Source organism: Oncorhynchus mykiss, chromosome 13, assembly GCF_013265735.2.
Source record: "Oncorhynchus mykiss isolate Arlee chromosome 13, USDA_OmykA_1.1, whole genome shotgun sequence".
Taxonomy (NCBI): domain Eukaryota; kingdom Metazoa; phylum Chordata; class Actinopteri; order Salmoniformes; family Salmonidae; genus Oncorhynchus; species Oncorhynchus mykiss.
Window position 1 is genome coordinate 2192845 of NC_048577.1, and position 27421 is coordinate 2220265.

Genomic DNA, 27421 nt, shown 5'->3' on the forward strand with positions numbered 1-27421 from the left:
TCCATCCTTACGGAAACCCAGAGGGTTTTTAGTTTTCTTTGTAATTTAAACACCATAATATGAACTTCTTGGGATAGGGGGCAGCATTTTCATTTTTGGATTAATAGAGTGAATAGAGTGCCCAGAGTGAACTGCCTCCTACTCAGTCCCAGATGCTAATATATGCATATTATTATTAGTATTGGATAGAAAACACTCTGAAGTTTCTAAAACTGTTTGAATGATGTCGGTGAGTATAACAGAACTCATATGGCAGGCAAAAACCTGAGAGAAAATCCAAACAGGAAGTGGGAAATCTGAGGTGTGTAGTTTTTGAACTCACCCCTATCGAATACACAGTGGGATATTGGTCATGTTGCTTCCACTAGATGTCAACCGTCTCTAAAACCTTGTTTGATGCTTCTACTGTGAAGTGGGGCTGAATGAGAGGGGAATGAGTCAGAGGTCTGCCTGAGTCCCACGAGCTGACCACGCGCGTTCATGACAAAGTTAGCTTGTTTTCCATTGCATTTCTACAGACAATGGAATTCTCCGGTTGGAACATTATTGAACATTTATGTTAAAAACATCCTAACGATTGATTCTGTACTTAGTTTGACAAGTTTCTTTGACCTGTAATATAACTTTTTGAACTTTTCGTCACCAAGAAAAGAAGCTATTTGGTCATAAATGGACATAAATGATGGACATTAACAAACAAAACAAGCATTTATTGTGGAACTGATCATCAAAGGTAAGTGAATATTTATAATGCTATTTATGACTAATGTTGACTACCCAACATGGCAGATATTTCTCTGGCTGGTTTGGGCTCTGAGCGCCGTTCTCAGATTATGCTTTTTCCGTAAGTTTTTTTGAAATCTGACACAGCGGTTGCATTAAGAAGTGTATCTAAAGTTCCATGCATAACACTTGTATTTTCATCAACATTTATAATGAGTATTTCTGTGAATTCATGTGTCTCTCTGCACAATCACCGCATGTTGGAACTACTGAACGTAACGCGCCAATGTAAAATGAGATTTTTTTAATAAATATGAACTTTATCAATCAAAACATACATATATTGTGTAACATAAAGTCCTATGATTGTCATCTGATGAAAATCATCAAAGGTTAGTGATTCATTTTTATCTCTATTTGTGCTTTTTGTGGCTCCTCTCTTTGGCTGGAAAAATGGCTGGGTTTTTCTGTTAGTTGGTGGTGACCTAACATAATCATTTGTGGAGCTTTCGCTGTAAAGCATTTTTGAAATCAGACACTGTGGCTGGATTAACGAGAATTATATCTTACACTTGTATGTTTGAGAAATTTGATTTATGAGATTTCTGTTGATTTTTATTTGGCTGAAATTTCATTGGCTGTTGGCGAGGGGTTCCGCTAGCGAAACTGGGTTCAGGTTAATCAAATTAATAAAGAAACATTTCTTGATATCAGTCCCATTTACATTGTTCTTACAAAAACAAGTTGTAAATTCTCTAGTACAGCCACTATTGAAGGCAATCAAATGCTTCTCAAAGATGCCCTCTGGTGGTCAAACTAGCACTTACTAGCATTATTGGTGACAGTGGTCGACACGTAAATAACATGCCATAGAATTCTGTGGCACCATGCAAGCTGTGCTGCAGTACGCTGCAACTTTTAAAGGACGAACCACTGTACTCCATATTCAATTCATGTTTTCTAATAAAAACACACAAATATATTTTTGAGTATACATTGTACAATTTAAATTCATATGGTATAAACAAGCAAACACATTCTCAGTCAACAATTAAAGACACTGGGAGCACTGTGTATGTTCTCTGATGCATTTTAAGAAGTCAAGGAGAAGTAATTATTCTCTCCTGTGTGAATTCTCACGTGCTTTTTCAGCTTTCCAGAATGGTTAAAACGCTTTCCACACTGGGAGCAGTGGTAAGGCTTCTCTCCTGTGTGTATTCGCTCATGAGCTTTCAGGGTTCCTACTTGGCCAAAACTCTTTCCACACTGGGAGCAGTGGTAAGGCTTCTCCCCTGTGTGTAGTCGCTGGTGAACTTTCAGGGTTCCTAAGTGACTAAAACTATTTCCACACTGGGAGCAGAGGTAAGGCTTCTCCCCAGTGTGGATTCTCACATGAATTTTAAGTGACTGTGAAGAGTAATAGGTCTTCCCACAGTCTGAGCATTTGTAAGGCTTCTCCCCTGTGTGCAGTCTCATGTGCTCTTTTAGGTTTCCTGAATAGTTAAAACTCTTTCCACACTGGGAGCAGTGGTAAGGCTTCTCCCCTGTGTGTATTCGCTCATGAGCTTTCATGTTTCCAAAGTGACTAAAACTCTTTCCACATAGGGAGCAGAGGTAAGGCTTCTCCCCTGTGTGAATTCTCATATGACTTTTAAGTGAGTGTGATGAGTAATATATCTTCCCACAGTCTGAGCATTTGTAAGGCTTCTCCCCTGTGTGTATACGCTCATGAGCTTTGAGGGTGTCTAACCGCTTAAAACTCTTCCCACACTGGGAGCAATGGAAAGGCTTCTCCCCTGTGTGTATACGCTCATGAGCTTTGAGGGTGAGGAACCGCTTAAAACTTTTCCCACATTGGGAGCAATGGAAAGGCTTCTCCACTGTGTGTATACGCTCATGAGCTTTGAGGGTGTCTAACCGCTTAAAACTCTTCTCACACTGAGAGCAATGGAAAGGCTTCTCCCCTGTGTGAATTCTCACGTGACTTTTAAGTGAGTGTGATGAGTAAAATGCCATCCCACAGTCTGAGCATTTGTAAGGCTTCTCCCCTGTGTGTATACGCTCATGAGCTTTGAGGGTGTCTAACCGCTTAAAACTCTTCCCACACTGGGAGCAAAGGAAGGGCTCCTGCCCTGTGTGTATTCCCTCATGTATTTTCAGGCTTACTGACTTGGTAAAACTCTTTCCAATCTGGGAGCAGAGGTGTTGTCTTGCTGGTTTGGACGTCTTTGGTTCGTCCAAGTTTGGTTTTCCTCCTGCCAAAGACAGAGTTTATTTTTAAGACAGAGCAGAATGAAATCTCCACATGATAAAACTGCCTTGCTATGAACTTTAAACCAAATCAGATCCCTCAATAACCTGAGGCCAGCTTTCAAACATTTCATCATTTAAAACCATTTTTGTGTGATTTTAAAACAAATGTTGTAGAGCATCCTGGTAATTACTGTTTACAAGACTTATTTGTATTTCTGTTTTACTAGTCAGAACACAAAACACTAGACAGTCCTATGACACTCAAGACACAGACATCGCTGGATTCCTATCAAGCAGGTGGTTGTAAATATATAACCGTCATAGCTGTATGATACAGAATGTGACCTACACACTTCCTTAAACATTTAGTAGTCATTTATAGTCATTTAAAGTGGAAGTCCAAAACTTGTTTTTACGTGGAAGACACAAAGCACATCAGTAACATCTCCCCGTTGTGGAAAGGGTTCGACACATTGCTGTTAAAACCAATTTCTAATTTAGACGTTCACACATTTGGACTATCATTCATTTCATGATATTTTGGGAAAAGTAAAAAAGAATGTGAAATATTTGGGGTAGATGTTACAAAAACTATAAATATGTAAAGTGTTGGTCCCATGTTTCATGAGCTGAAATATCCCAGAATTCTTCCATACGCACTAAAGCTTATTTCTCTCAAATTCGGTGCAAAATGTGTTTATATCCCTGTTAGTTCAAATTTCTCCTTTGCCAAGATAATCCATTTACCTGACAGGTGTGGCCTAATGTTGAACACTTTTTAGGTTACTCTATGATTCCATAAGTGTTATTTCATAGATTTGATATATTCACTATTATTCTACAATGTAGAAAATAGTAAAAATAAAGAAAAACCCTTGAATGAGTAGTTGACTGGTAGTGTATATGGTCGATTCCATGGGAAAGTCAACCTGAACATGTGTAACGGAGGTGAGAACGTGCCGTAAACTCACTCCACAGCTTGAAACGTCACAGATGGAGCTGTCCAACTGGTATATTTTAAACTCACTCCACAGCTTGAAACGTCACAGATGGAGCTGTCCAACTGGTATATTTTAAACTCACTCCACAGCTTGAAACGTCACAGATGGAGCTGTCCAACTGGTATATTTTAAACTCACTCCACAGCTTGAAACGTCACAGATGGAGCTGTCCAACTGGTACCTTTTAAACTCACTCCACAGCTTGAAACATCACAGATGGAGCTGTCCAACTGGTACCTTTTGTATCGCTCCAGCGGTTCATTGTCAAGGAGAGCGGTCACATGTGATGAGAAGCAGATGATCACTAGTTTGAGTCCAGTATGGGGACAGTGGAGGAAACTAAACTGTAAGCAACAAAACTAAGTCATCAAAACTAGTTTTTCAACCACTCCACAAATGTCATATTTCACTTATAATTCACTGTATCACAACTCCAGTGGGTCAGGAGTTTACATACACTAAGTTGACTGTGCCTTTAAACAGCTTGGAAAATTCCCGAAAATTATTATGTTATGGCTTTAGAAGCTTCTGATAGGCTAATTGACATCAATTGAGCCAATTGGAGGTGTACCTGTGGATGTATTTCAAAGGCCTACCTTCAAACTCAGTGCCTCTTTGCTTGACATTATGGGAAAATCAAAAGAAATCAGCCAAGACATCAGAAAAGAAAATGTAGACCTCTACAAGTCTGGTTTATCCTTGGGAGCAATTTCCAAACGCCTGAAGGTACCATGTTTATCTGTACAAACAATAGTACGCAAGTATAAACACCATGGGACCACGCAGCTGTCATACCGCTCAGGAAGGAGACGCGTTCGGTCTCCTAGAGATGAAACGTTTGACCCAAGTTAAATCATTTAAAGGCAATGCTACCAAATACGAATTGAGTGTATGTAAACTTCTGACCCACTGGAAATGTGATGAAAGAAATAAAAGCTGAAATAAATCTCTCAACTATTATTCTGACATTTCACATTCTTAAAATAAAATGGTGAACTAACCTAAAACAGGGAAATTTTACTATGATTAAATGTCAGGAATTGTGAAACTGAGTATAAATGTATTTGGCTAAGGTGTATGTAAACGTCTGACTACAACTGTACATTTGCATGTTTAACACGTTCTGTAGATCAGACGTTAATGAAGCAATGCAGAACAAATTGAAGTGTCTGGAGTTTTGTCTGCCGCTTCAAAAGTCTTGGGGGGGGGGGGGGGGTTCACTGGGACAGGCAATGTCACATCCATAATGTTGTTAGGACAAGTTTTGTAAAATTTGCACCTTACATCAGATCATCTTGAGACTTTCCGTCTAAAGCTAACTTTTTATATGGTCTATTGGTTTCTCTCTTTTCATTGGCAGAATCCTTTTTCAGTGTTATGATATTCATAACATCCATATCCACCAGTCTATCTTCCTGTCAACTAACAGAACTCTGCTGGTTGTCCTGGTAACAGATACCAGTCTATCTTCCTGTCAACAAACAGAACTCTGCTGGTTGTCCTGGTAACAGATACCAGTGGGCAGATCTATTATATTTGTACAAACTAAACTACAGCACTTACTTCGGTGAGTCAAATCTGATCCTTTCTTCTCTTCTCCTCCTCTCACAGTTCCACTCAGCCCCGTTGTTTTCCTGCAGTCCACCAGCAGCACAGACAACCTCTTCATACCCAGCAGTAAGTTGCTACCGGGAGAGGCTCGACACTGGGACTCCGGGAGGGAGGAGGGGCTAGCGTTGTCCTGGTAACCATAAAGAGGGGACACAGACACATATCTTTATGGATGCTGATATCACTGTTGTCATAAAGTGTTTTACAGAAACCCAGCCCAGCCCTCGATAGAGCAAGCTGTATGCTAGACCAGACCAAGCTGTTTGCTAGACCAGACCAAGCTGTATGCTAGACCAAACCAAGCTGTATGCTAGACCAGACCAAGCTGTACCATCTGGTGTTCTGATCTGGAGAGACTCTTCTCTGCCTCGTCAGCATCAGGATATTGTTGAGGCTCCCCAGAGGATCCAGGATAGTCATGTCTCTCTCCTGTGTGGACGAGAACATGAAACCGATTGTAAACTTATGATCTTCTATTGCAATCATAGGGTCTTACAAGAGGCATTAATATGTCTAAAAGGACCTAAAATGGCCACTTTCATCATGATTTCCGAAAATATTGTTTGTGATGCAAATGTAAAAGGTTTGTTCCACAAATTGGTTGGCTTTTGCGTCCCATTGATCTTTTAAGTAGAAAATTTGCACCAATATTGAATTTTAAAAGACTGTTACATTAGATGAGGTGCACTTTAATGTAGACCACATGGAGAATTCAATACATCTAAATCTAAGTCCCCAAAATATATGTACCAAATGCAGATTTTACATTTAACAATTTATAGAGTACGAAACTTATTAAAGTGTAGAACTTCAGTAGAATGCCCTTAAAAACCCCACATTAGTTAAACAACGGCATAGTTTGTGCCCCTGTTTAAGACAGTACTCACTAGTGTTAATCTGATATTCTGTCTCCTCCTCTTTCACTCCCAAAACGTCTTCCTCCTTCACCTTTACTGAGATAGAACCTTTTAGAGAGGAAGAGGATGCTATCTCTTCTTTCACTGTAACAGCCTCCTCTTCTTTCACTGTAACAGCCTCCTCTTCTTTTACTGTAACACACTCCTCTTCTTTCACTGTAACAGCCTCCTCTTCTTTTACTGTAACACACTCCTCTTCTTTCACTGTAACACCCTCATCTTCCACGACAATGTTCAGTCCCAGAGCTTCTTTTTCCGTCCAGCAGACCACCTCTACATTAGCAGGGGAGGAGTAGTTTAGTGAACTCATGGTCAGGGATGTTAGCTAGTTAGCATTAGCGACTAGCCTAGTGCTAACCTCAGTATCAATCTTTAACACGTTTTCAAATTTAACAAGAACATTAGGTTAAAAGTCATCAGATGATAAGTCAACAGAAATGCGTTTAAAACACTGAGATTAGCTAATGTACACAAACACGGTGTAAAGCGGCAATATATCGGTTTTATATTGGCTAGCAAGCTACCGAGGTGGTTGAAAGAGAAGCCGTTTTGTTGTTCCTGAAGAAGTGTCCCGTCCAGTCCATTATACGTCACACAAGAAGCATCACCTGAAAGACGTCCATCGCCATCTGCTGATTGGAGTGGGTAATGCAGTTTGGAAACAATAGTTACGACACGTTGTATTAGAAAGAACGTAATTTAACAATAAACTGATACATTTTCTCTTGCTTCTTACAAATGATACGTTCCTGTACACAGACGTAGATCTTAATATGAATATGTGGATGATGAATAAATACTTCTATGAATAGGTAGTGTGTTAATATACATTTTCTCTGTTCATTTTTCACATTCGTTTTTATTAGATGTGACCATACTTTTCCCTTAAAGCCACGCTCTATAAGATACAAATCGTCCTGTAAACAAAAGAACAAATGCATCACATGCAAATAGCACTTGATTATCTGTAGTGCTTTACACTGGGTAGACAAAACATTAAGAACACCTGCTCCTTCCATGACTTAGAAAGACTAGGTGAATCCAGGCTAAAGCTATGATCCCTTATTGATGTCACTACTTAAATCCACCTCAGTCAGTGTAGATGAAGGGGGGAGTCAGGTTAAATAAGGATTTTTAAGCCGTGAGACATGAGACATGGACTGTGCATGTGTGCCATTCAGAGGGTAAATGGGGAAGACAAAATATTTAAGTTACTTTGAACGGGGTATGGTAGTAGGTGCCAGGCGCCTCGGTTTGTGTCAAGAACTGCAACGCTGCTGGGTTTTTCAGCTCAACAGTTCCCATGTGTACCAAGAATGGTCCACCATCCAAACAGTGGTGGTCAGTGCCGTTTAAGATGAGGGAGGACGATTTGTTTTTTCATGGGCATGGCCTTATTTCTACTACAGCATGTTGGACGACTGTCATTCATATTCCGTTCACCCTGTTCAATGTAACAGTGGTAGGTTTAGGCTACAACATGATACTACCTAGCCTATGCCTACACCTAGCAACCTAGCTTATGAATGAAAGTTTAGAATGTAGGTTCACACAGGTCGAGAGAAAATTTTGAGGTGACAGACAGTGACACATTCAATATCGCCTTGCACACTCTCGCCTGCATCTAGCTGAAATAGAGGTTCTATTGGACAAATTCACGTATGTTTATCCTGGTTGTGTTCTGTTTAAGAAACGTTTGTCAACAGAATCGGCTGAATGAATACGCCCCTGATCATGCATAAACACAGTTCACTTTCATTACAGACACGTTCTATTCCTTCTTGCATCTATGTGCTCTCCTCTTATCACCTTCTCCCTTTGTTTCTGGACTTCAATTGCACAACACAACACAACACATTCCCTCAGAAGAGACTAATTGAGAGGCTCCTGCTGCCCTCAAGGGCACATTGACAGATTTTTCACCTAGTCCTCTCTGGGATTCAAACCAGGGATCTTTCAGTTACTGGCCCAACACCATTAACTGCTAGGCTACCTGCAGCAGGAGTCCCATGTTGACAGGAGAGCCCACCTTTATTTCTCCCTCATTATGAACATTCATATTGGTCAACAGTCCTACTGTGTGTATTGAACATTGATATTGGACTGTAGCAGCTAGCTAACTGGCTACTGATCAACCTATTGTGTGTATTGAACATTGATATTGGACTGTAGCAGCTAACTGACTGGCTACTGATCAACCTATTGTGTGTATTGAACATTTGTATTAGACTGGACAGCTAGCTAACTAGCTACTGATCAACCTATTGTGTGTATTGAACATTGATATTGGACTGTAGCAGCTAGCTAACTGGCTACTGATCAACCTATTGTGTGTATTGAACATTGATATTGGACTGTAGCAGCTAGCTAACTGGCTACTGATCAACCTATTGTGTGTATTGAACATTGATATTGGACTGTAGCAGCTAGCTAACTGGCTACTGATCAACCTATTGTGTGTATTGAACATTCATATTGAACAGCCTTACCTATAGAGTAGCACCACCACCCATCAGCCCGTTCTCTTCTTGATGTCAAAGCTGCAGTGTATTGTTGCTATAGGAGTGTTTGATTAATAATAATTCAAATTGTGAAAATAGAAGTGTACAATTTATATATATTTTTTAAATCAACTTTAAAATACTGTTTGAGTCTATGCAGATGTATAATCTGAATAGGAAAATACATTATCAATAAATAGTTTACATCAACATACCGAGCCACAATCTGTAAAATGTGACCATACTATTCATTTAAAGCCCCTCTGTCAGATATAAATCATCAGAGTGGGAAACCAACTGACATGGAAACAATAGAGCAAATGTATCACTATCAGAGGGGTGTATTATGACATCATATAGAACTACTCAGACATTCCAAATATCACTTGATTATCAGAGGGGTGAATTATGACATCATATAGAACTACTCAGACATTCCAAATCAGGCTTCATCCATATCATGAAGGTGGATATTGATCCAACCATTTCAAAAGTAATGACCGGGCTGATGGAAACAGGATATGCCTGTACACTTTTATAAATGCAGATAGACAATTTGTTGGTTTGTTTTACATGGTGGGGTCTTTTTGTGTCAGTAAAAATGAATAAGTGAGAAATGGCGGTGGAAACTCCTTTACGTACAAATATTTATATAATAACCATCACATCTTAGTTAAACGTGGAGCCACGTGATGAAATGTTGATTGGTCCTCCCACTATGACTTGGGAAACCATGCAGTTTATTAGGCTACAGATGAAATAAGTTATGAACTTCACAGGGTGGTGAAAGTGCATGTGATGAGCTTGATGCTCCTTTCCAATACATTTTGAGGGTCTTATTCTGGTGACATGATGATCGATGCTTGGTTGTCATTTGACAAATAAAATAATATCTCTCTTATCCATAATAATCTCATCATGTAGGTAGCCTACCAACACTGTACAGTTGTGGCCAAAAGTTTGGAGAATGACACAAATATACATTTTCACAAAGTCTGCTGCCTCAGTTTGTATGATGGCAATTTGCATATACTCCAGAATGTTATGAAGAGTGATCAGATGAGTTGCAAATAATTGCAAAGTCCCTCTTTGCCATGCAATGAACTGAATCCCCAAAAAACATTTCCACTGCATTTCAGCCCTGCCACAAAAGGACCAGCTGACATCATGTCAGTGATTCTCTCGTTAACACAGGTGTGAGTGTTGACGAGGACAAGGCTGGAGATCACTCTGTCATGCTGATTGAGTTCGAATAACAGACTGGAAGCTTCAAAAGGAGGGTGGTGCATGGAATCATTGTTCTTCTTCTGTCAAACATGGTTACCTGCAAGGAAACACGTGCCGTCATCATTACTTTGCACAAAAAGGGCTTCACAGGCAAGGATATTGCTGCCAGTAAGATTGCAACTAAATCAACTGTTGTGTCTTTGGCAGAAATAGAAACAGAAATACCTTATTTACATAACAGTAATTATTCAGACCCCTTGCTATGAGACTGTCAGAGCAAAAACCAAGCCATGAGGTCGAAGGAATTGTCCGTAGAACTTCGAGACAGGATTACGTTGAGGCACAAATCTTGGGAAGGGTACCAAAACACTTCTGCAGCATTAAAGGACCCCAAGAACACACTGTGGTGAAGAAGGTGCAACAGAGCCTCTTCAACATCAGGAGGCACCTAAAACCCTCACACAGTTTTACAGATGCACAATGAAATGACCCCAAGAACACACTGTGGTGAAGAAGGTGCAACAGAGCCTCTTCAACATCAGGCTTGTCACCTAAAACCCTCACACAGTTTTACAGATGCACAATGAAAGCCATAGGAAGATGGTTGCAATTTCAGTTTAATCCACCAGAAAAGACAGAACATTCTGGTTACTAATTGATAAAAAAAGAAATAATAATAAAACCCCCATTATTTCTATTTCTACTTTGCACATTATTCCACTGCAAATCTACCATTCCAATGGTTTACTTGCTATATTGTATTTACTTCGCCACCATGGCCTTTTTTGCCTTTACCTTCCTTATCTCACCTCATTTGCTCACATTGTATATAGACTTGGTCTTCTACTGTATTATTGACTGTATGTTTGTTTTACTCCATGTGTAACTCTGTGTTGTTGTATGTGTGGAACTGCTTTGCTTTATTTTGGACAGGTCGCAATTGTAAATGAGAACTTGCCTACCTTGTTAAATAAAGGTGAAAAAAATTAATAATAATTAAAGACCAAAATTGGTTAAAGAAAATTATGAACCTCTGCAGATCTAGCTACGAAGAGACAGAATCATTTGATCATTTTAGATAATTTGTTTTGGTACTGTCCATATGTAGCTTGTTTTTGGTCGCAGGTGAAGGAATGGCAACATTTACCTGGAGCTAACTCTGCAGACAGCACTACTGGGGGATTTGAAAAGTCATAGTCAATTGATCAATAATATAATAATACTTTTAGCAAACATGTTTATTTTTAATTTACTAGCAACTATGAGAATATAAAGGTCAAGAACTTTTGTGAAACAGCACAGTTAAAAATATATGGCAAATAGAAATCAAACGGGGTGGTCTTCAGAGATAGATGGGAGAAGTTTAGGGTAACTGAAGGATAGGACTGGATGGTCTTCAGAGATAGATGGGAGAGGTTTAGGGTAACTGAAGGATAGGACTGGATGGTCTTCAGAGATAGATGGGAGAGGTTTAGGGTAACTGAAGGATAGGACTGGGTGGTCTTCAGAGATAGATGGGAGAGGTTTAGGGTAACTGAAGGATAGGACTGGATGGTCTTCAGAGATAGATGGGAGAGGTTTAGGGTAACTGAAGGATAGGACTGGATGGTCTTCAGAGATAGATGGGAGAGGTTTAGGGTAACTGAGGATAGGATTAAAAACAAACTAAATATAACTATTGTATAACACATTGTCTGTAAAATGTACATGGTACGTATAAGCTGGACATAGAAGCCTGAAAGTTGTTGTGCATTCGTTTCCTCCAATTAGGGAAGGGGTGATAGGGTTAGTGGAAAACAAAGGAAAATATATGTTTATACATACAGTGCCTTTAGAAAGTATTACAAATGTATATGTATTTTTAAACAGAAATAACTTATTTACATAAGTATTCAGACCCTTTGCTATGAGAATCAAAATTGAGCTCAGGTGCATCTTGATTCCATTGATCATCCTTGAGATGTTTCTAGAACTTCATTGGAGTCCACCTGTGGTAAATTCAGTTGATTGGACATGATTTGGAAAGGCACACACCTGTCTATATAAGGTCCCATCGTTTACAGCGCAAGTCAGAGCAAAAACCAAGCCATGAAGTGGAAGGAATTGTCCGTAGAGCGCCGGCACAGATATGGGGAAGGGAGACAACAACAAAAAAATGCCGCATTGAAGTTCCCAAAGAACACAGTGGCTACCATCGTTCTTAAAAGGAAAAGTTTGGAACCACCAAGGCTCTTCCTAGAGCTGGCCGCCTGGCCAAACTGCGCAATCAGGGGAGAAGGGCCTTGGTCTGGGAGGTTACCAAGAACCTGCTTGTCACTCTGACAGAGATATAGAGTTCCTCTGTGAAGATGGGAGACACCAACACTTGCCTAAATAGCCCATATGCCACCATAGGAAGTGTTATGTGTTGTTCGCGATGAGCCTTTGTCAATTTAGCTCAGAGTATGCCACACTATTCTATCTGTCACCCTTAATTTTTTATTTTTTTAAATTCACCTTTATTTAACCAGGTAGGCTAGTTGAGAACAAGTTCTCATTTACAACTGCGACCTGGCCAAGATAAAGCATAGCAGTGTGAACAGACAACACAGAGTTACACATGGAGTAAACAATTAACAAGTCAATAAAACAGTAGAAAAAAAAGAGAGTCTATATACATACCTAATCCTGCCTAATAGGCAGGCCAATCCTGGAAGGGAAGTATTGGCTGTAAGAAGTAAGAACATAACATCTGGTTATTTTTAAATTACTTCTTATGACATTGCTTGCCAGACTGAACATTGAATTCATATTTTCCAATTTGCGTTACCCACTCCAGTCAGCAGATGGCGATATGAATTTTTCAGGTGATGCTTCTTGCGTGACGTATAATCTAGTGGACGGGACATGAGGCTTCTTCAACAGCGACAAAAGGCTTCTGATTTAACCACGCTGTGCCTTGCTAGCAAACCTAAAAACCGAAACATTGGAGCTCTTTAGACCAATCTTGTGTATATTACTCTTAGTGTTTTCAACATAATTCTGTTTACATATCTACTGGTTCATTTAAACGTAATTTGCTTGTTAAATTATCAAATGTGTTACATTGATACTGCACTAGGCTAATCTCCCGGAGCATAAACTCACTAATCTAGACGGAGAAAGAAACTGGTGAAAGGAGGCAAAGAAGCTTGAAGAATGAATAAGGAGGCTATCACATTGAAACAAGAGGATGATATTACAGTGAAAGAGGAATATGGGAACGAGGTTGTCAAAGTGGAAAAAGAGGTAGAAGCTTTCAGAATCAAAAAGGAGGAAGATGCCGTAAAATTGAAAGAGGAGGAAGACCCTTTTGGAGTAAAAGAGGAGGATATCTCAATAAAAGAGGAAGACGTTTTGGGAGTGAAAAATGAGACTGAAGATCCGATTACCACCAGTGAGTACTGTCTTAAAAACGGGCACAAACTATGCAGTTGTTTTTAAAGGGGCATTATACTGAAGTTCTACACTTGAATATGTTGTTCAGTACTGTAGGAATTGTTTATTAAGGGGCAATCTGCCATCGGTACATATATTTTTGGAACTTCAAAAATTGATTTATTGAATTCTCTATGTGGTCTATATTAAAGTGCACTTATTCTAGTATAGCCGGGTTTTAAAATATAGTATACACTGCATTTCTACTTAAAATATCAAGTGGACGCAAAATGCACCCATTTTGTGGAACGGCCCTTTCACATTTGCATCACAGTGGTGGGAAAAGTACCCAAGTAAAAGTGAGTCACCCAGTAAAATACTACTTGAGTAAAAGTTAAAATATACTGAAGTATCAAAAGTATATAAATCATTTCTAATTCCTTATATTAAGCAAACCAGATGGTGCCATTTTCTTGTTTGTTTTTATTTTATTGACGGATAGCCAGGGACACACTCCAACTCTCTGACAATCTACAATTGAAACGTGTGTTTAGTGAGTCCGCCAGATCAGAGCCAGTAATGATTACCAGGGATGTTCTCTTGATTAGTGAGTGAATTGGACCGTTTTCCTGACCTGCTAAGCCTTCGAAAAATAATGAGTACTTTTGGGTGTCAGGGAAATGTATGGAGTAAAAAGTACATTTTCTTTATATATGTAGTGAAGTAAAAGTACAATTAGTCAAAAATAGTAAAGTACAGATTCCCCGGAAAGCTACTTAAATAGTACTTTAAAGTATTTTTTACTTAAGTACTTTACACCACTGATCACAAACAATATAAAAAACACAATTAAAGTGGCTAATTTAGTCCCCTTTTAGATATGTATTCATTCCTCCTGTAAGACTCTGTGATTGCAATAGAAGTTGATAAGTTTACCATATTTTTGATGTTCTCATTCACACAGGAGACAGACATGACTATTGTGGATCCTCTGGGGAGCCTCAACAACATCCTGATGCTGACAAAGTAGAGAAGAGTCTCTCCAGATCAGAACACCAGATGGTACAGCTTGGTTTTGTCTAGCATACAGCTTGCTCTCAGGGTCTGGTCTGGGCTTCTGTAAAGCACTTTTTCAACAGTGACATCAGCATCCATAATGATATGCGTCTGTGTCCCCTCTTTATGGTTACCAGGACAACGCTAGCCCCTCCTCCCTCCCGGAGTCCCCGTTTCGTACCTCTTCCGGTAGCACCTTACTGCTGGGTAGGAAGAGGTTGTCTGTGCTGCTGGTGGACTGCAGGAAAACAACGGGGCTGAGTGGAACTGTGAGAGGAGGAGAAGAGAAGAAAGGATCAGATTTGACTCATCAAAGTAAGTGCTGTAGTTTAGTTTGAACAAAAATAATAGATCTTCCCACTGGTATCTGTTACCAGGACAACCAGCAGAGTTCTGTTAGTTGACATGAAGATGGACTAGTATCTTTTACCAGTGGGGCTGTCCCCGACTAATTAAAATCTTGTTTGACTTTAGCCACCTGTTCTTTTCACCAATCAATTGGTGCAAATTTTAAACATGTATTTCTATATATACACTACCGTTGAAAAGTTTGGGGTCACTTAGAAATGTCCTTGTTTTTGAAAGAAAATCATTTTTTTGGTCCATTAAAATAACATCGACAATCAAAGCCACAAATGCTGATGCTCCAGATACTCAACTAGTCTACAGGAGGCCAGTTTTATTGCTTCTTTAATCAGAACAACAGTTTTCAGCTGTGCTAACATAATTCCAAAAGCGTTTTCTAATGTTCGATTCGCATTTTAAAATGATAAAACTTGGATTAGCTAACACAACGTGCCATTGGAACACAGGACTGATGGTTGATAATAATGGACCTCTATGTAGATAATAATGGGCCTCTGTAGATAATAATGGGCCTCTGTAGATAATAATGGGCCTCTGTGTAAATAATAATGGGCCTCTGTATAGATAATAATGGGCCTCTGTATAGATAATAATGGGCCTCTGTATAGATCATAATGGGCCTCTATGTAGATAATCAGCCATTTTCCGCTACAACATTAGCAATGTCTACACTGTATTTATGATAAATGTAATGTTATTTTAATTGACAAAAGGACATGTATATCCTAACACGATCCGTGTTGTAAACAGCATTCTGCATGAATTCCGACTCTTTCAACTTGCAACAAAACAATTTTTTAAATCAAATTTTGTTAGCAATCAAACATAGCTTAACACGGTCAAGTTCGGTTTCTGTGCAATCCTCAGACACTCTAGAAGGCAACCAAACATATTTCATGATTCTACATTACGTATTGGCTATACAAGACCTGAATTAGCCCATGAAGGGTCTTGGACCAATGACCACCTATCGTTTTGAAACCTAGCTAGATAGCCAATGAGCTGGGATTTCCAGCAGTATGTGAACGCCGTTTGTAGGACAAACAGCCATCATGCTAGAGCTGTGCACAACAGAGTTCATTCTCTGGTGAAAGGAAACCAGATGCACGGTAGTTTACGTTTCACAGCAGTACGTTCTCTTCTACAGACTTCTCAAGTCTGAAAAAGTTAAACATGGTTACTAAGAGTGGAAAAGCTAAATCTCAGTCCAAGTATAATCATTTTGATGATATTATTGCAGAAATTGACCAGGAGAGTGACACAGAAGGAATGGATGAGGACTCTGTGAGTGACCAGAGTTTTGATTCCAGCGTGGAAGAAATGTTTTTGGAAGGAGAAGATCCACTTTTTGATCAGTAAGTAAAACAAGTTTTTACTTCTCATGCTAATGCAGTTGTTTAAATGGTTGCATATTTATTTATATATACATACACACACACACACACACACACACACACACACAGTCAAAGTTTACATACACTTAGTTTGGAGTCCTTAAAACTCGTTTTTCAACCACTCCACAAATTTCTTGTTAACCTCTCTGGTACAAGGGCGTCCCACCTCGACAACAGCCAGTGAAATTGCAGGGCGCCAGATTAAAAACAACAGAAATCCCATAATTAAAATTCCTCAAACATACAAGTATTATAAACCATTTTAAAGATAAACTTGTTGTAAATCCAGCCATATTGTCCTGTTTCAAATAGGCTTTACGGCGAAAGCACACCAAATAATTGTTAGGTCAGCCCTTAGCCACAGAACCATACAGCCATTTTCCAACCAAGGAGAGGTGTCACAAAAGTCAGAAATAGCGATTAAAATTAATCACTTACCTCTGATCATCTGGTGTCACTCCCAGGTCTCCATGTTAAACAATAAATGTTTGTTTTGTTCGATAATGTCCCTCTTTATGACCAAAAACCTCCTTTTTGTTCGCACGTTTAGTCCAGTAATCCGAATGCACAAGGTGCGGGCACAAAGTCCAGACAAGGTTTTTTAAAAGTACAATAAAAGTTTGTAGAAACATGTCAAACTGTAGTATGATCTAAAATAAGGATGCGCGACAACGAGGTTCTAGCTCCAGCCTGTTTATTAACCTAACCCTCGCATGTCCTACATAGGTACGGATACCCCCAAGGGACATCCTACTACATCTTCCCCTCTCCCATGAACAAGAACTCAACATGCATAACCACTGAAGCATAACTGAAATGCAATTTGGAAACCAGTATTATTCTCTAACATGCTAATTCCCATCCTGAAACCGTATGAAAGCATTCAATCACACAGTATGAACATTAACTTAGGTACAGTCTCTTTTTTGCTGGGTATGTTCCCCAGCAGTATGTTTTCTCCACGTAACATAGTCTTTCAGCCACTGGTGGCTTCACATCCCTTTCTGGGTGCGCTTTTGGCTCTGTGAGCATTCTCTCTCCTTCACCCTCTTTTTGTGCATTTTCTGTGGCCTCAGTCTGTGTGGCTGGTAGATCTGGAAGAGCTCTGGGGTGCGTTTTTCATCCAAAAATTATAAGAGCACCCCCTATATCGAAGAAGTTAAGAGGTTAAAACCTCTTTAGGCTATGTGGGACGTTAGCGTCCCGCATAGGCTAACATCTGGTGAAATAGCATAGTGCAAAGATACCAAATGCACAATTCGTAATATTAAACGTTCTTGTAAATACATGTATCTAACATCTAAAATCTTTACTTCCTCTTAATCCAACCACAGTGTCAGATTTTTAAAATGCTTTCGGCGAAAGCAATCTTACGATAATCTGACGACAGCGCGCCACACACACAAGTATTACTAGCATTTTCCAACCAAGCATTAGCGCCACAAAAAGCCAGAAATAGCACTAAAATAATCAATTACCTTTGAAGATCTTCTTCTTTTGGCAATACAAAAGGTCCAATCTTCACAATAAATGGTTTTGTTCAATTAAATCCATTTTGTAAAAGGCTTGTGTCATGAATTCCGTATCCTTCAACATTCAACGATACATTCGATGCAATTAGTCACAGCATTGGCGTTTATCTAGTCATGGTTGGTTTCATTGAAATGCTCTGTTTGTTAGTAACACAACCATACTTGATGGTTCTTTTTACAAGCGTACTGATTTGAACACAGCAAACAATGACCTCATTGTGGCCAATGATATCACCAGTGCTTCTTTGAATGACTGTGGGCAGAAATAATCACCACTGATCCTCTTGAAATCTCGCTTGGTAGACAGCCAATGGGCTGAGGTAAATGGAATTATCTATTGTTTATATCCGGGAAGACCAGCTCTTGAATGAAAGTCGAGCGTAACGCAGCCATTCGCCATTGGAATTTCCACCAGAAGGAGACATTTTCTTTGCGCGAAGCAGTATTGAGTCAAGATCATTTTATTCGCTATTTTATTGAAGGAATTATGGCAAGTAAATCTGGGAAAGCAAAGGCAAAGTCCAGGTATACAGATCTACATGATATTATTGACGAGATTGAAAGAGAAAGTGACACGGAAGTTCAAGAAGATCTATCGGATTGTGTGTCAAGTTTGGACAGTCATTTTGAGGACGTGTTTCTGTATGGTGAGGATCTCGATTGGATTGACATGCCGTTGTTTGAAATATTTGACATGTGTGTATATATATATATATATTCAGGAATGTTTGTTGAGGTGCCACATGGCTTTCCCTTTGGGTGTGTGTCTGTAAACATGATATGTATTTAAAACTAAATCTAAACATGGAACGGAACAGAACCTCACCTGAGTGATTTACGTTCCCTACTCTAATATAATCTGTGTTTCTGTGTCTTTATTTCACAGTCCCTCCGATTCTGATTGGGAGCCCCCACTGCCAAGGTGCCCATCCCCGACAGGAGCTGGATCATCTAGCTGGACCCCTGCTGTCTCCGGCTCCACACCTACCCCCGCCCTGCCAGGTGGGAAGTCTGTGACAAAGAAGCGGAGGTGGGGAAGAGCTAAACCTGCAATCAGAGAGGAGGAGGGTCGTTGGCACTCTGTGCTGGAGGAGGATGTGTTGCCTACACCTCCAGTATTCAGACCGAAGAGGCCATCAGGACCTCAGCTGGACATGACCTCTAAGTACAGCCCCATGCAACTTTTTCAGCTGTTTTTCACCTCGGCAGTTGTTGATTCCCTGGTGTTGAACACTAATAAGTACGGAGCTAAGAAGCAGGAAGGCAAGAAAGAGACATGGAAGCCCATTTCCAGGTCAGATCTTTTTTGTTACTTTTCTATGGTCATTTACATGGGTGTTGTGAAGCTAAAAACCCTGAAGGACTACTGGAAATCTGCTCCCCTCTATCAACTGCCTTTCCCATCCACTGTCATATCATGCAAAAGGTTTCTGACAATCTCAGGGGCGCTTCATATCAGTGACCCAGAAGTTGATGAGGACAATGAGAAGATGAGAGGCACAGCAAGGTTTGATAGGCTGTGCAAAATAAAACCTCTCTACACCAGCATCGTTGAGGCTTGCAAAGCCTATTTTCAGCCTGCCCAGAACCTTTCCATAGATGAGAGGATGGTAGCCTCAAAGGCCAGAAATGGCCTAAAACTCTACATGCGTAACAAACCGACTAAATGGGGTTACAAACTGTTTGTTTTGGCCGATTCTGCGTGTGCATACACGTGCAATTTTTTTGTCTATGAGGGTAAGAATGCGACCGGTAAGAGACTAAGCTATGACTCCGTTATGCAGTTATTAGATTTTCAGCTGCTAGGGAAGGGCTACAAACTGTTTGTGGATAACTTCTACACAAGCCGTACCCTGTTCACAGACCTGAGGAAGCGGGATGTGTGGGCTTGTGGCACCATTCGGACCAACAGAGTGGGTTTCCCGAAAACAAAGGTGAACGACATGCCTAAGCGGGCTGAGCGGGGTACCATGAGATGGATCCGTGAAGATGGCCTGCTGTTTGTGAAGTGGATGGACACCAGAGAGGTGGCGATGTGCTCCACTATCCACAAGTCCTTCAGTGGTGATCACGTCGTCAGGCGTGTGAAGGACGCTACAGGGGCATGGACCACCAAAAATGTCCCCATTCCTGCAGCCATCAAGGACTACAACAAGAGCATGGGAGGTGTGGACCTGTCAGATGCGCTGATAGGATACTACAATGTTCTCCACAAGACAATGAAATGGTATAAGACATTTTTCTATCATTTCATTGACATTGCTGTGGTGAATGCCTTCATCCTCCAGAAGGAAATGGCTAAGAGCTGTGGACAGCCCCCCATCTCACAGCTAGCATTCAGGGAGCAGCTCATCCAGGAGCTTGCTAGCTACAGCAAGTCCACTGTAGCACCTTCTGTCCCCTCTACGTCTGTCCCCTCTGCTCCAACTAGTTGTGTTCACCTGCCCAGATTCATCTCTGCAGACATGAATGTGCCTCGGGGCAAAAAGGGCACAGTAGGGAGACGTCGTTGTGTTCTGTGTCACAGGAAATGCCCCATCACCTGCACCAGCTGTTCAGTAACCCTCTGCTTTACAGCAGAAAGAGACTGCTATTGGGCATGGCATCAGAAGAACAATATTGTGTAGAGGACTGAGGGTCTTCACAATATTGTACATTATACATTGAATGTGCGTAAATAGTTACCCTTGTTATTTTAAATTTTTTTCAAATGTTCATATTTTTTTTTGGGGGGGGGGGGGGGTGGTATGTTAGAATGGCATTCAAGTGTTTTGTATATAGTAATTTACTTCAAAATGTATCACTGTACCAATTCGGCCACTTGGGTACATTTGGGCAACTTGTGTGGGACACCTAGGTGACTATATACTCAATGTCATGTAGCTCACTCATTCCTGAAGATATCTTTCTGAAACTTTTTTCAAATACTGTTGCCATCTTATGTTCTCCATTCAAACCACCCCCAGCATCCTATCTGTGTGTTTGGATGTTCTTGTTTCAGTTGAAAGATGATGCAGCAACAATAAAAACAGAAAACGTATGTTTATTTCCTTGTATTTTCTTCTACCAGATCTATGGTGTTATATTCTCCTGCATTCAATTCACATTTACACAAACTTCAGAGTGTTTTCTTTCAAATGGTACCAAGAATATGCATATCCTTGCTTCTGGGCCAGAGCTACAGGCAGTTAGATTAGGGTATGTCTTCAGGTGGAAATTGCACAAAGTAACCCGAAGAGGTTTTTAATAAGGTAAGGTAGGTTGAAAGGTTGGTCAGTTGGTTGGTAGGGTCTGTCAGTTGGTTGGTAGGGTCTGTCAGTTGGTTGGTAGGGTCGGTCAGTTGGTTGGTAGGGTCGGTCAGTTGGTTGGTAGGGTCTGTCAGTTGGTTGGTAGGGTCGGTCAGTTGGTTGGTAGGGTCGGTCAGTTGGTTGGTAGGGTCTGTCAGTTGGTTGGTAGGGTCTGTCAGTTGGTTGGTAGGGTCTGTCAGTTGGTTGGTAGGGTCTGTCAGTTGGTTGGTAGGGTCTGTCAGCTGGTTGGTTGGTAGGGTCTGTCAGCTGGTTGGTTGGTAGGGTCTGTCAGCTGGTTGGTTGGTAGGGTCTGTCAGTTGGTTGGTAGGGTCTGTCAGCTGGTTGGTAGGGTCTGTCTGTCTGTCAGTTGGTTGGTAGGGTCTGTCTGTCAGTTGGTTGGTAGGGTCGGTCAGTTGGTTGGTAGGGTCGGTCAGTTGGTTGGTAGGGTCTGTCAGTTGGTTGGTAGGGTCTGTCAGCTGGTTGGTAGGGTCTGTCAGCTGACAGACAGAGAATATACATAATAATGTGTGGTAAAGGAAAGACTGAGTAAGAAAGTGATCAGAGTAACCATAGCAACAGAGGACATGGTGTCAGCAGCAGCTCTCTAGAAAACCTCAAATGTTGCATCACTTCCGGTGGGCCTCAGAGAGACACATCTAGATGGCCTCAAATCTTCTCTTGGACAGATGTAAATGAGCTGTTGGCTAAATCTGGTGCTACGCATCACTTCTGAGACTTCTGACACCATTGAAATCAATAGACATGAAAATTACCAGCACTCTGACTCTGTCCTGCACCAGGAGAGTCTAATGGAGGACAATCTAGAGAGAGAAAGATTTGTCCATTGCATAAATAGTTGCAATTGATTTTCTCCAGCATTACAGCATTTAATTTCACAGCACATTAGTTGTAATGTCTGAGATGAGAGATTCATCATACCTGCTCTTGATGAAGAGTGACCACTGATATCTCCAGATGTCAGGATGTTGTAGAGACGTTTGTGAGGGTTGTGGAGGTGTTTGGGGATGTTGTGAGGTTTGTGAGGGTTGTGGAGGTGTTTGGGGATGTTGTGAGGTTTGTGAGGGTTGTGGAGGTGTTTGGGGATGTTGTAGAGAGGTTTGGGAGGGTTGTGAAGGTGTTTGTTGGGGATGTTGTAGAGAGGTTTGGGAGGGTTGTGAAGGTGTTTGTGGATGTTGTAGAGAGGTTTGGGAGGGTTGTGAAGGTGTTTGTTGGGGATGTTGTAGAGAGGTTTGGGAGGGTTGTGAAGGTGTTTGTTGGGGATGTTGTAGAGAGGTTTGGGAGGGTTGTGAAAGTGTGTTCTCTATGTTGATCATCGGAGCTCATTTGAAGGTAACCTATACACACACATGGAAGTACGGAGGTAGTTTTGTGCCCCCAAAATAAGGGGTTAAATATATGTAAAACAATATAAAATATTACCTGAGCTTTCTTATATTGCCTAGATATAGGACAGACACTTCAAAACCGTATTACTTAAAACAAATATATGTATTTTTTTCCAGTTATTAAATGTGTTTTTCAATGCATTTCTATGGGCAATATTAGTAAAGCCCAAATTCAATATTTGATTTAAATATATCTATATAAATATATATTCAGTACCAGTCAGAAGTTTGGACACACCAACTCATTGTAGGGTTTTTCTTTATTTTAACTTTTCTCTACATTACCAAGAGTGCAAAGCTGTCATCAAGGCAAAGGGTGGCTACTTTGAAGACTCAAACATACAATATATTTAGATTTGTTTAACACTTTTTTGTTTTCTACATGATTCTATATATGTTATTTCATAGTTTTGATGTCTTCACTATTATTCTACAAAGCAGAAAAAAGTAAAAAAATAATGAAAATCTCTGGAATGAGTAGGTGTGTCCAAACTTTTGACTGGTACTGTATATACATATAAATAAATAAATTAAATATTGAATTTGGGCTTTACTAATATTGCCCATAGAAATGCATTGAAAACACGTTTATAACTGGATTTTTCTTTTTTTTAAGGACTAAGGTTTTGAAGTGTCCAAACTTTTGACTGGTATTACATATATATATATATATATATATATATATATATATATATATATATATATATATATATATATATATTTATACCTAAAGGGGTCCTAGAATTAAACATCAAACAGCTAAATAATCCACAGTATGGCCCTCTTAAAACAATTCCAACCAATAAAATACAGCTACATTTGGAGAGGACAGCATTCGGAAATCCAGATTTTGTTACGTTACAGCCTTATTCTAAAATGGATTCAATTAAGTTTTTCCGTCATCACAATAACCCATAATGACATCACTATACCCCATAATGACATAACAATAACCCATAATGACATCACAATAACCCATAATGACATCACTATACCCCATAATGACATCACAATAACCCATAATGACATCACAATAACCCATAATGACATCACAATAACCCATAATGACATCACTATACCCCATAATGACATCACAATAACCCATAATGACAAAGCAAAAACATGTTTTTAGGAATTTGAACTGAAATACTACATTTACATAAGTATTCAGAACCTTTACTCTGTACTTTGTTGAAGCACCTTTGGCAGTGATTACAGCCTCAAGCCTTCTTGGGTATGACAACACAAGCTTGGCACACCTGTATTTGGGTAGCTTCTCCCATTCTTATCTGCAGATCCTCTCAAACTCTGTCAGGTTGGATTGGGAATGTTGCTGCACAGCTATTTTCAGGTCTCTCCAGAGATGTTCGGTCAGGTTTAAGTCCGGGCTCTGGCTGGGCCACTCAAGGACATTCAGAGACTTGTTCTGAAGTCACTCCTGTGTTATCTTGGCTGTGTGCTTAGGGTCGTTGTCCTGTTGGAAGGTGAACCTTTGCCCCAGTTTGAGGTCCTGAGATCTCTGAAGCAGGTTTTCATCAAGGATCTCTCTGTACTTTTCTCTGTTCATCTTTGCCTGCGTTGTGATCTGAGGACCCATGCCAAACCTTTTCAGTCTCCCGAGGGGGAATAGGGTTTGTCGTGCCCTCTTTATATAGCCAAATTATTTTTCACTCAGGAAGCTCCGGTAAACAGTGGTTGTTGTGCACTGTTGCCACCACCAGGCCTGGAGTCCATTTTGACTTTGTTGATAGCGAGCTGTGTTAGCTAGCTGTGTTAGCTAGCCGTGTTAGCTAGCTGTCCGGCTAAAGACGTAGCAGCTAGCTGGCTACTGATCAACCTATTGTGTGTATTGAACATTTGTATTAGACTGGACAGCTAGCTAACTAGCTACCGATCAACCTATTGTGTGTATTGAACATTCATATTGAACAGCCTTACCTATAGAGTAGCACCACCACCCATCAGCCCATTCTCTTCTTGAAGTCAAAGCCACAGTGTATTGTTGCTATAGGAGTTTATGATTAATAATCCTATTCATTTCAAGCCACACTAAGATGTCACCATACTTTTCATTTAAGATATACATCATCAGAGTGGGCCTCCAATTTAAATGTAAACAATGGAGCAAATGCATCACATGTGAACATCACTTGATTATCAGAGGGGTGTATTATGACATCATATAGAACTACTCAGACATTCCAAATCAGGCTTCATCCATATCATGAAGGTGGATATTGATCCAACCATTTCCAAAGTAATGACCGGGCTGATGGAAACAGGATATGCCTGTATACTTTTCTAAATACCGACAGACGATTTGTTACTTCGTTTGACATGGTGGGGTCTTTTTGTGTCAGTAAAAATGTATAAACGAGAAATGGCGCAAATATTGATTTAATAACGATCATATCTTAGTTAACTTGGAGTCACGCGTCCCACTGGGCACAGACATCAGTTCAACATCTAGTTTCTATTTACATTTCTTTGAGTCCTCAACTAAAGTGAATTCAACATGAAATCAACACAAAATGTCCACCGTCATTGGATTTAGGTTGCAAGTTGTGTGAAACACAAAATATCACCAGTCACTGGATTTAGGTTGCCAGTTGGGTGAAACACAAAATATCACCAGTCACTGGATTTAGGTTGCCAGTTGGGTGAAACACTAAATGTCACCAGTAACTGGTTACCAGTTGTTTGAAAATTAATAAAAAAATACCTTATGTAGATGGATTTTTACAAATCCGTTTTCCACATTGATCAAACATCACATGGATTTGTTTTGTTCAAATCAAATCAAATGTTATTGGTCACATACACATGGTTAGCAGATGTTATTGGTCACATACACATGGTTAGCAGATGTTATTGGTCACATACACATGGTTAGCAGATGTTATTGGTCACATGCACATGGTTAGCAGATGTTATTGGTCACATACACATGGTTAGCAGATGTTATTGGTCACATACACATGGTTAGCAGATGTTATTGGTCACATACACATGGTTAGCAGATGTTATTGGTCACATACACATGGTTAGCAGATGTTATTGGTCACATACACATGGTTAGCAGATGTTATTGGTCACATACACATGGTTAGCAGATGTTATTGGTCACATACACATGGTTAGCAGATGTTATTGGTCACATACACATGGTTAGCAGATGTTATTGTGAGTGTAGTGAAATGCTTATGTTTCTAAGTCCAACAGTACAGCAGTATCAAACAGATAATATCTAACAAATACCACAACTAAACCTAATACACATAATCCAGTAAAGGAATGGGAAATATAGAAGTATAAAACATGGATGAGCAGAAACACAGCAGCTAAGATGCAATATATAGTGAAGAATAGATAGTGAAGGATACATTATTTACAGTTGAAGCTAAAGATTACATACACTTAGGTTGGAGTCATTAAAACTCATTTTCAACCACTCCACACATTTCTTGTTAACAAACTATAGTTTTGGCAAGTCGGTTAGGACATCTGTGTTAATTATACAAGTCATTTTTCCAACAATTGTTTACAGACAGATTATTACACAATCCCAGTGGGTCAGAAGTTTACATACACTAAATTGACTGTGCCTTTAAACAGCCTTGGAAAATTCCAGAAAATTATGTCATAGCTTTCGTAGCTTCTGATAGGCTAATTGACATCATTTGAGTCAATTGGAAGAGCACCTGTGTATGTATTTCAAGACCTACCTTGAAACTCAGTGCCTCTTTACTTGATATCATGGGAAAATAAATACAAATCTGCCAAGATCTCAGAAAAAAATGGTAGACCTCCACAAGTCTGGTTCATCCTTGGGAGTGATTTCCAAACGCCTGAAGGCGTCCTCTGGTCTGATGAAACAAAAATAGAACTGTTTGGACATAATGACCATCGTTATGTTTGGAGGAAAAAGGGGGATGCTTGCAAGCCGAAGAACACCATCCCCACCGTGAAGCACACAGGTGGCAGCATCACGTTGTGGGGGTGCTTCGCTGCAGGAAGGATTGGGGCACTTCACAAAATAAATGGCATCATGGGAGAGGAAAAGTACGTGAATATATTGAAGCAACATCTCAAGACATCAGTCAGGAAGTTGAAGCTTGGTCGAAAATGGGTCTTCTTAATGGACAATGACGCCAAGCATACTTCCAAAGTTGTGGCAAAATGGCTTAAGGACAACAAAGTCCAGGTATTGGAGTGGGCATCACCACGCCCTGACCTTAATGCTATAGAAAACAGATCATTTTACCCTTTTAAAAATAGTTATAGGGGGAGGTCTGTCTTTGAAAGGGTCATTGTAATATTTAAGATGTCCCCTTTACTGATGACCTAAACCTACAAGTCAGGGGGTCTGAATACTTTCCAAAGAAACTGTAAGTGATTGAGGAGAGAGCATAATTGCTATATTCTAATTAAAATCATTGACCCATAAGGGACCACATGACCAAAGCAATGCGTGACCCATGCAGAATTAAAACTATATTCATCTTAATGAGAAATATAATGTAATAAACAAATGTTTGCATAACCAAAGACATGAAAACGGGTGGGAACATTGTATTTAGCTAGGATTTCATAAGGCCAGGAAGGTCATTGAGAATAACTATAGACAATAGTTAATGTTGCTAGTTTAGGGATGAAGATAGTGAAGGTTCATCAATATTAAGGATGTTTTTTAATTTGACGTGGAAACAACGTTTATTCAACCAGTGGGAGGCTTGTAAAAGCCCACAGGA

The 27421-nt window shown here is 40.0% G+C and overlaps 2 protein-coding genes across 3 annotated transcripts in view; one reads left to right on the top strand and one right to left on the bottom strand.

The window, feature by feature from the left end:
- Positions 1–1277: 1277 nt before the first annotated feature.
- LOC110513814 (zinc finger protein 721-like) overlaps positions 1278–27421 on the bottom strand; it is a 49359-nt gene continuing 23215 nt past the window's right edge. The window contains exons 9-11 of the mRNA XM_036942547.1: positions 5920–6050; positions 5541–5718; positions 1278–2978 (exon numbers count right to left, since the gene is read on the bottom strand). Coding sequence (XP_036798442.1) covers positions 1816–2978; positions 5541–5718; positions 5920–6050 — 1472 coding nt within the window. The 3' untranslated portion in view covers positions 1278–1815. The remainder of the gene's footprint in view (positions 2979–5540; positions 5719–5919; positions 6051–27421) is intronic.
- Positions 13110–20990, top strand: LOC110512827 (piggyBac transposable element-derived protein 4). 2 transcript variants are annotated; one of them, XM_036942206.1, is made up of 3 exons: positions 13110–13648; positions 16292–16406; positions 18864–20990. In XM_036942206.1, exons 1-3 carry the CDS (start codon positions 13411–13413, stop codon positions 20602–20604), a joined length of 2094 nt encoding a protein of 697 aa, XP_036798101.1. In that variant the 5' UTR covers positions 13110–13410; the 3' UTR covers positions 20605–20990. The 2 variants fall into 2 exon arrangements, 1 of the variants encoding a protein (XP_036798101.1); XR_005035694.1 differs by lacking the exons at positions 16292–16406; positions 18864–20990 and adding an exon at positions 14594–14654 and having other exon boundaries at positions 13510–13648.

Bases quoted from the DNA above. Each gene is read 5' to 3' on its own strand.
- LOC110512827 (XM_036942206.1), top strand. From the start codon at position 13,411: ATGAATAAGGAGGCTATCACATTGAAACAAGAGGATGATATTACAGTG. The intron at 13,649-16,291 runs GTGAGTACTGTC...ATATTATTGCAG, and splicing joins TGAAGATCCGATTACCACCA to AAATTGACCAGGAGAGTGAC. The intron at 16,407-18,863 runs GTAAGTAAAACA...TTTATTTCACAG, and splicing joins GAAGATCCACTTTTTGATCA to TCCCTCCGATTCTGATTGGG.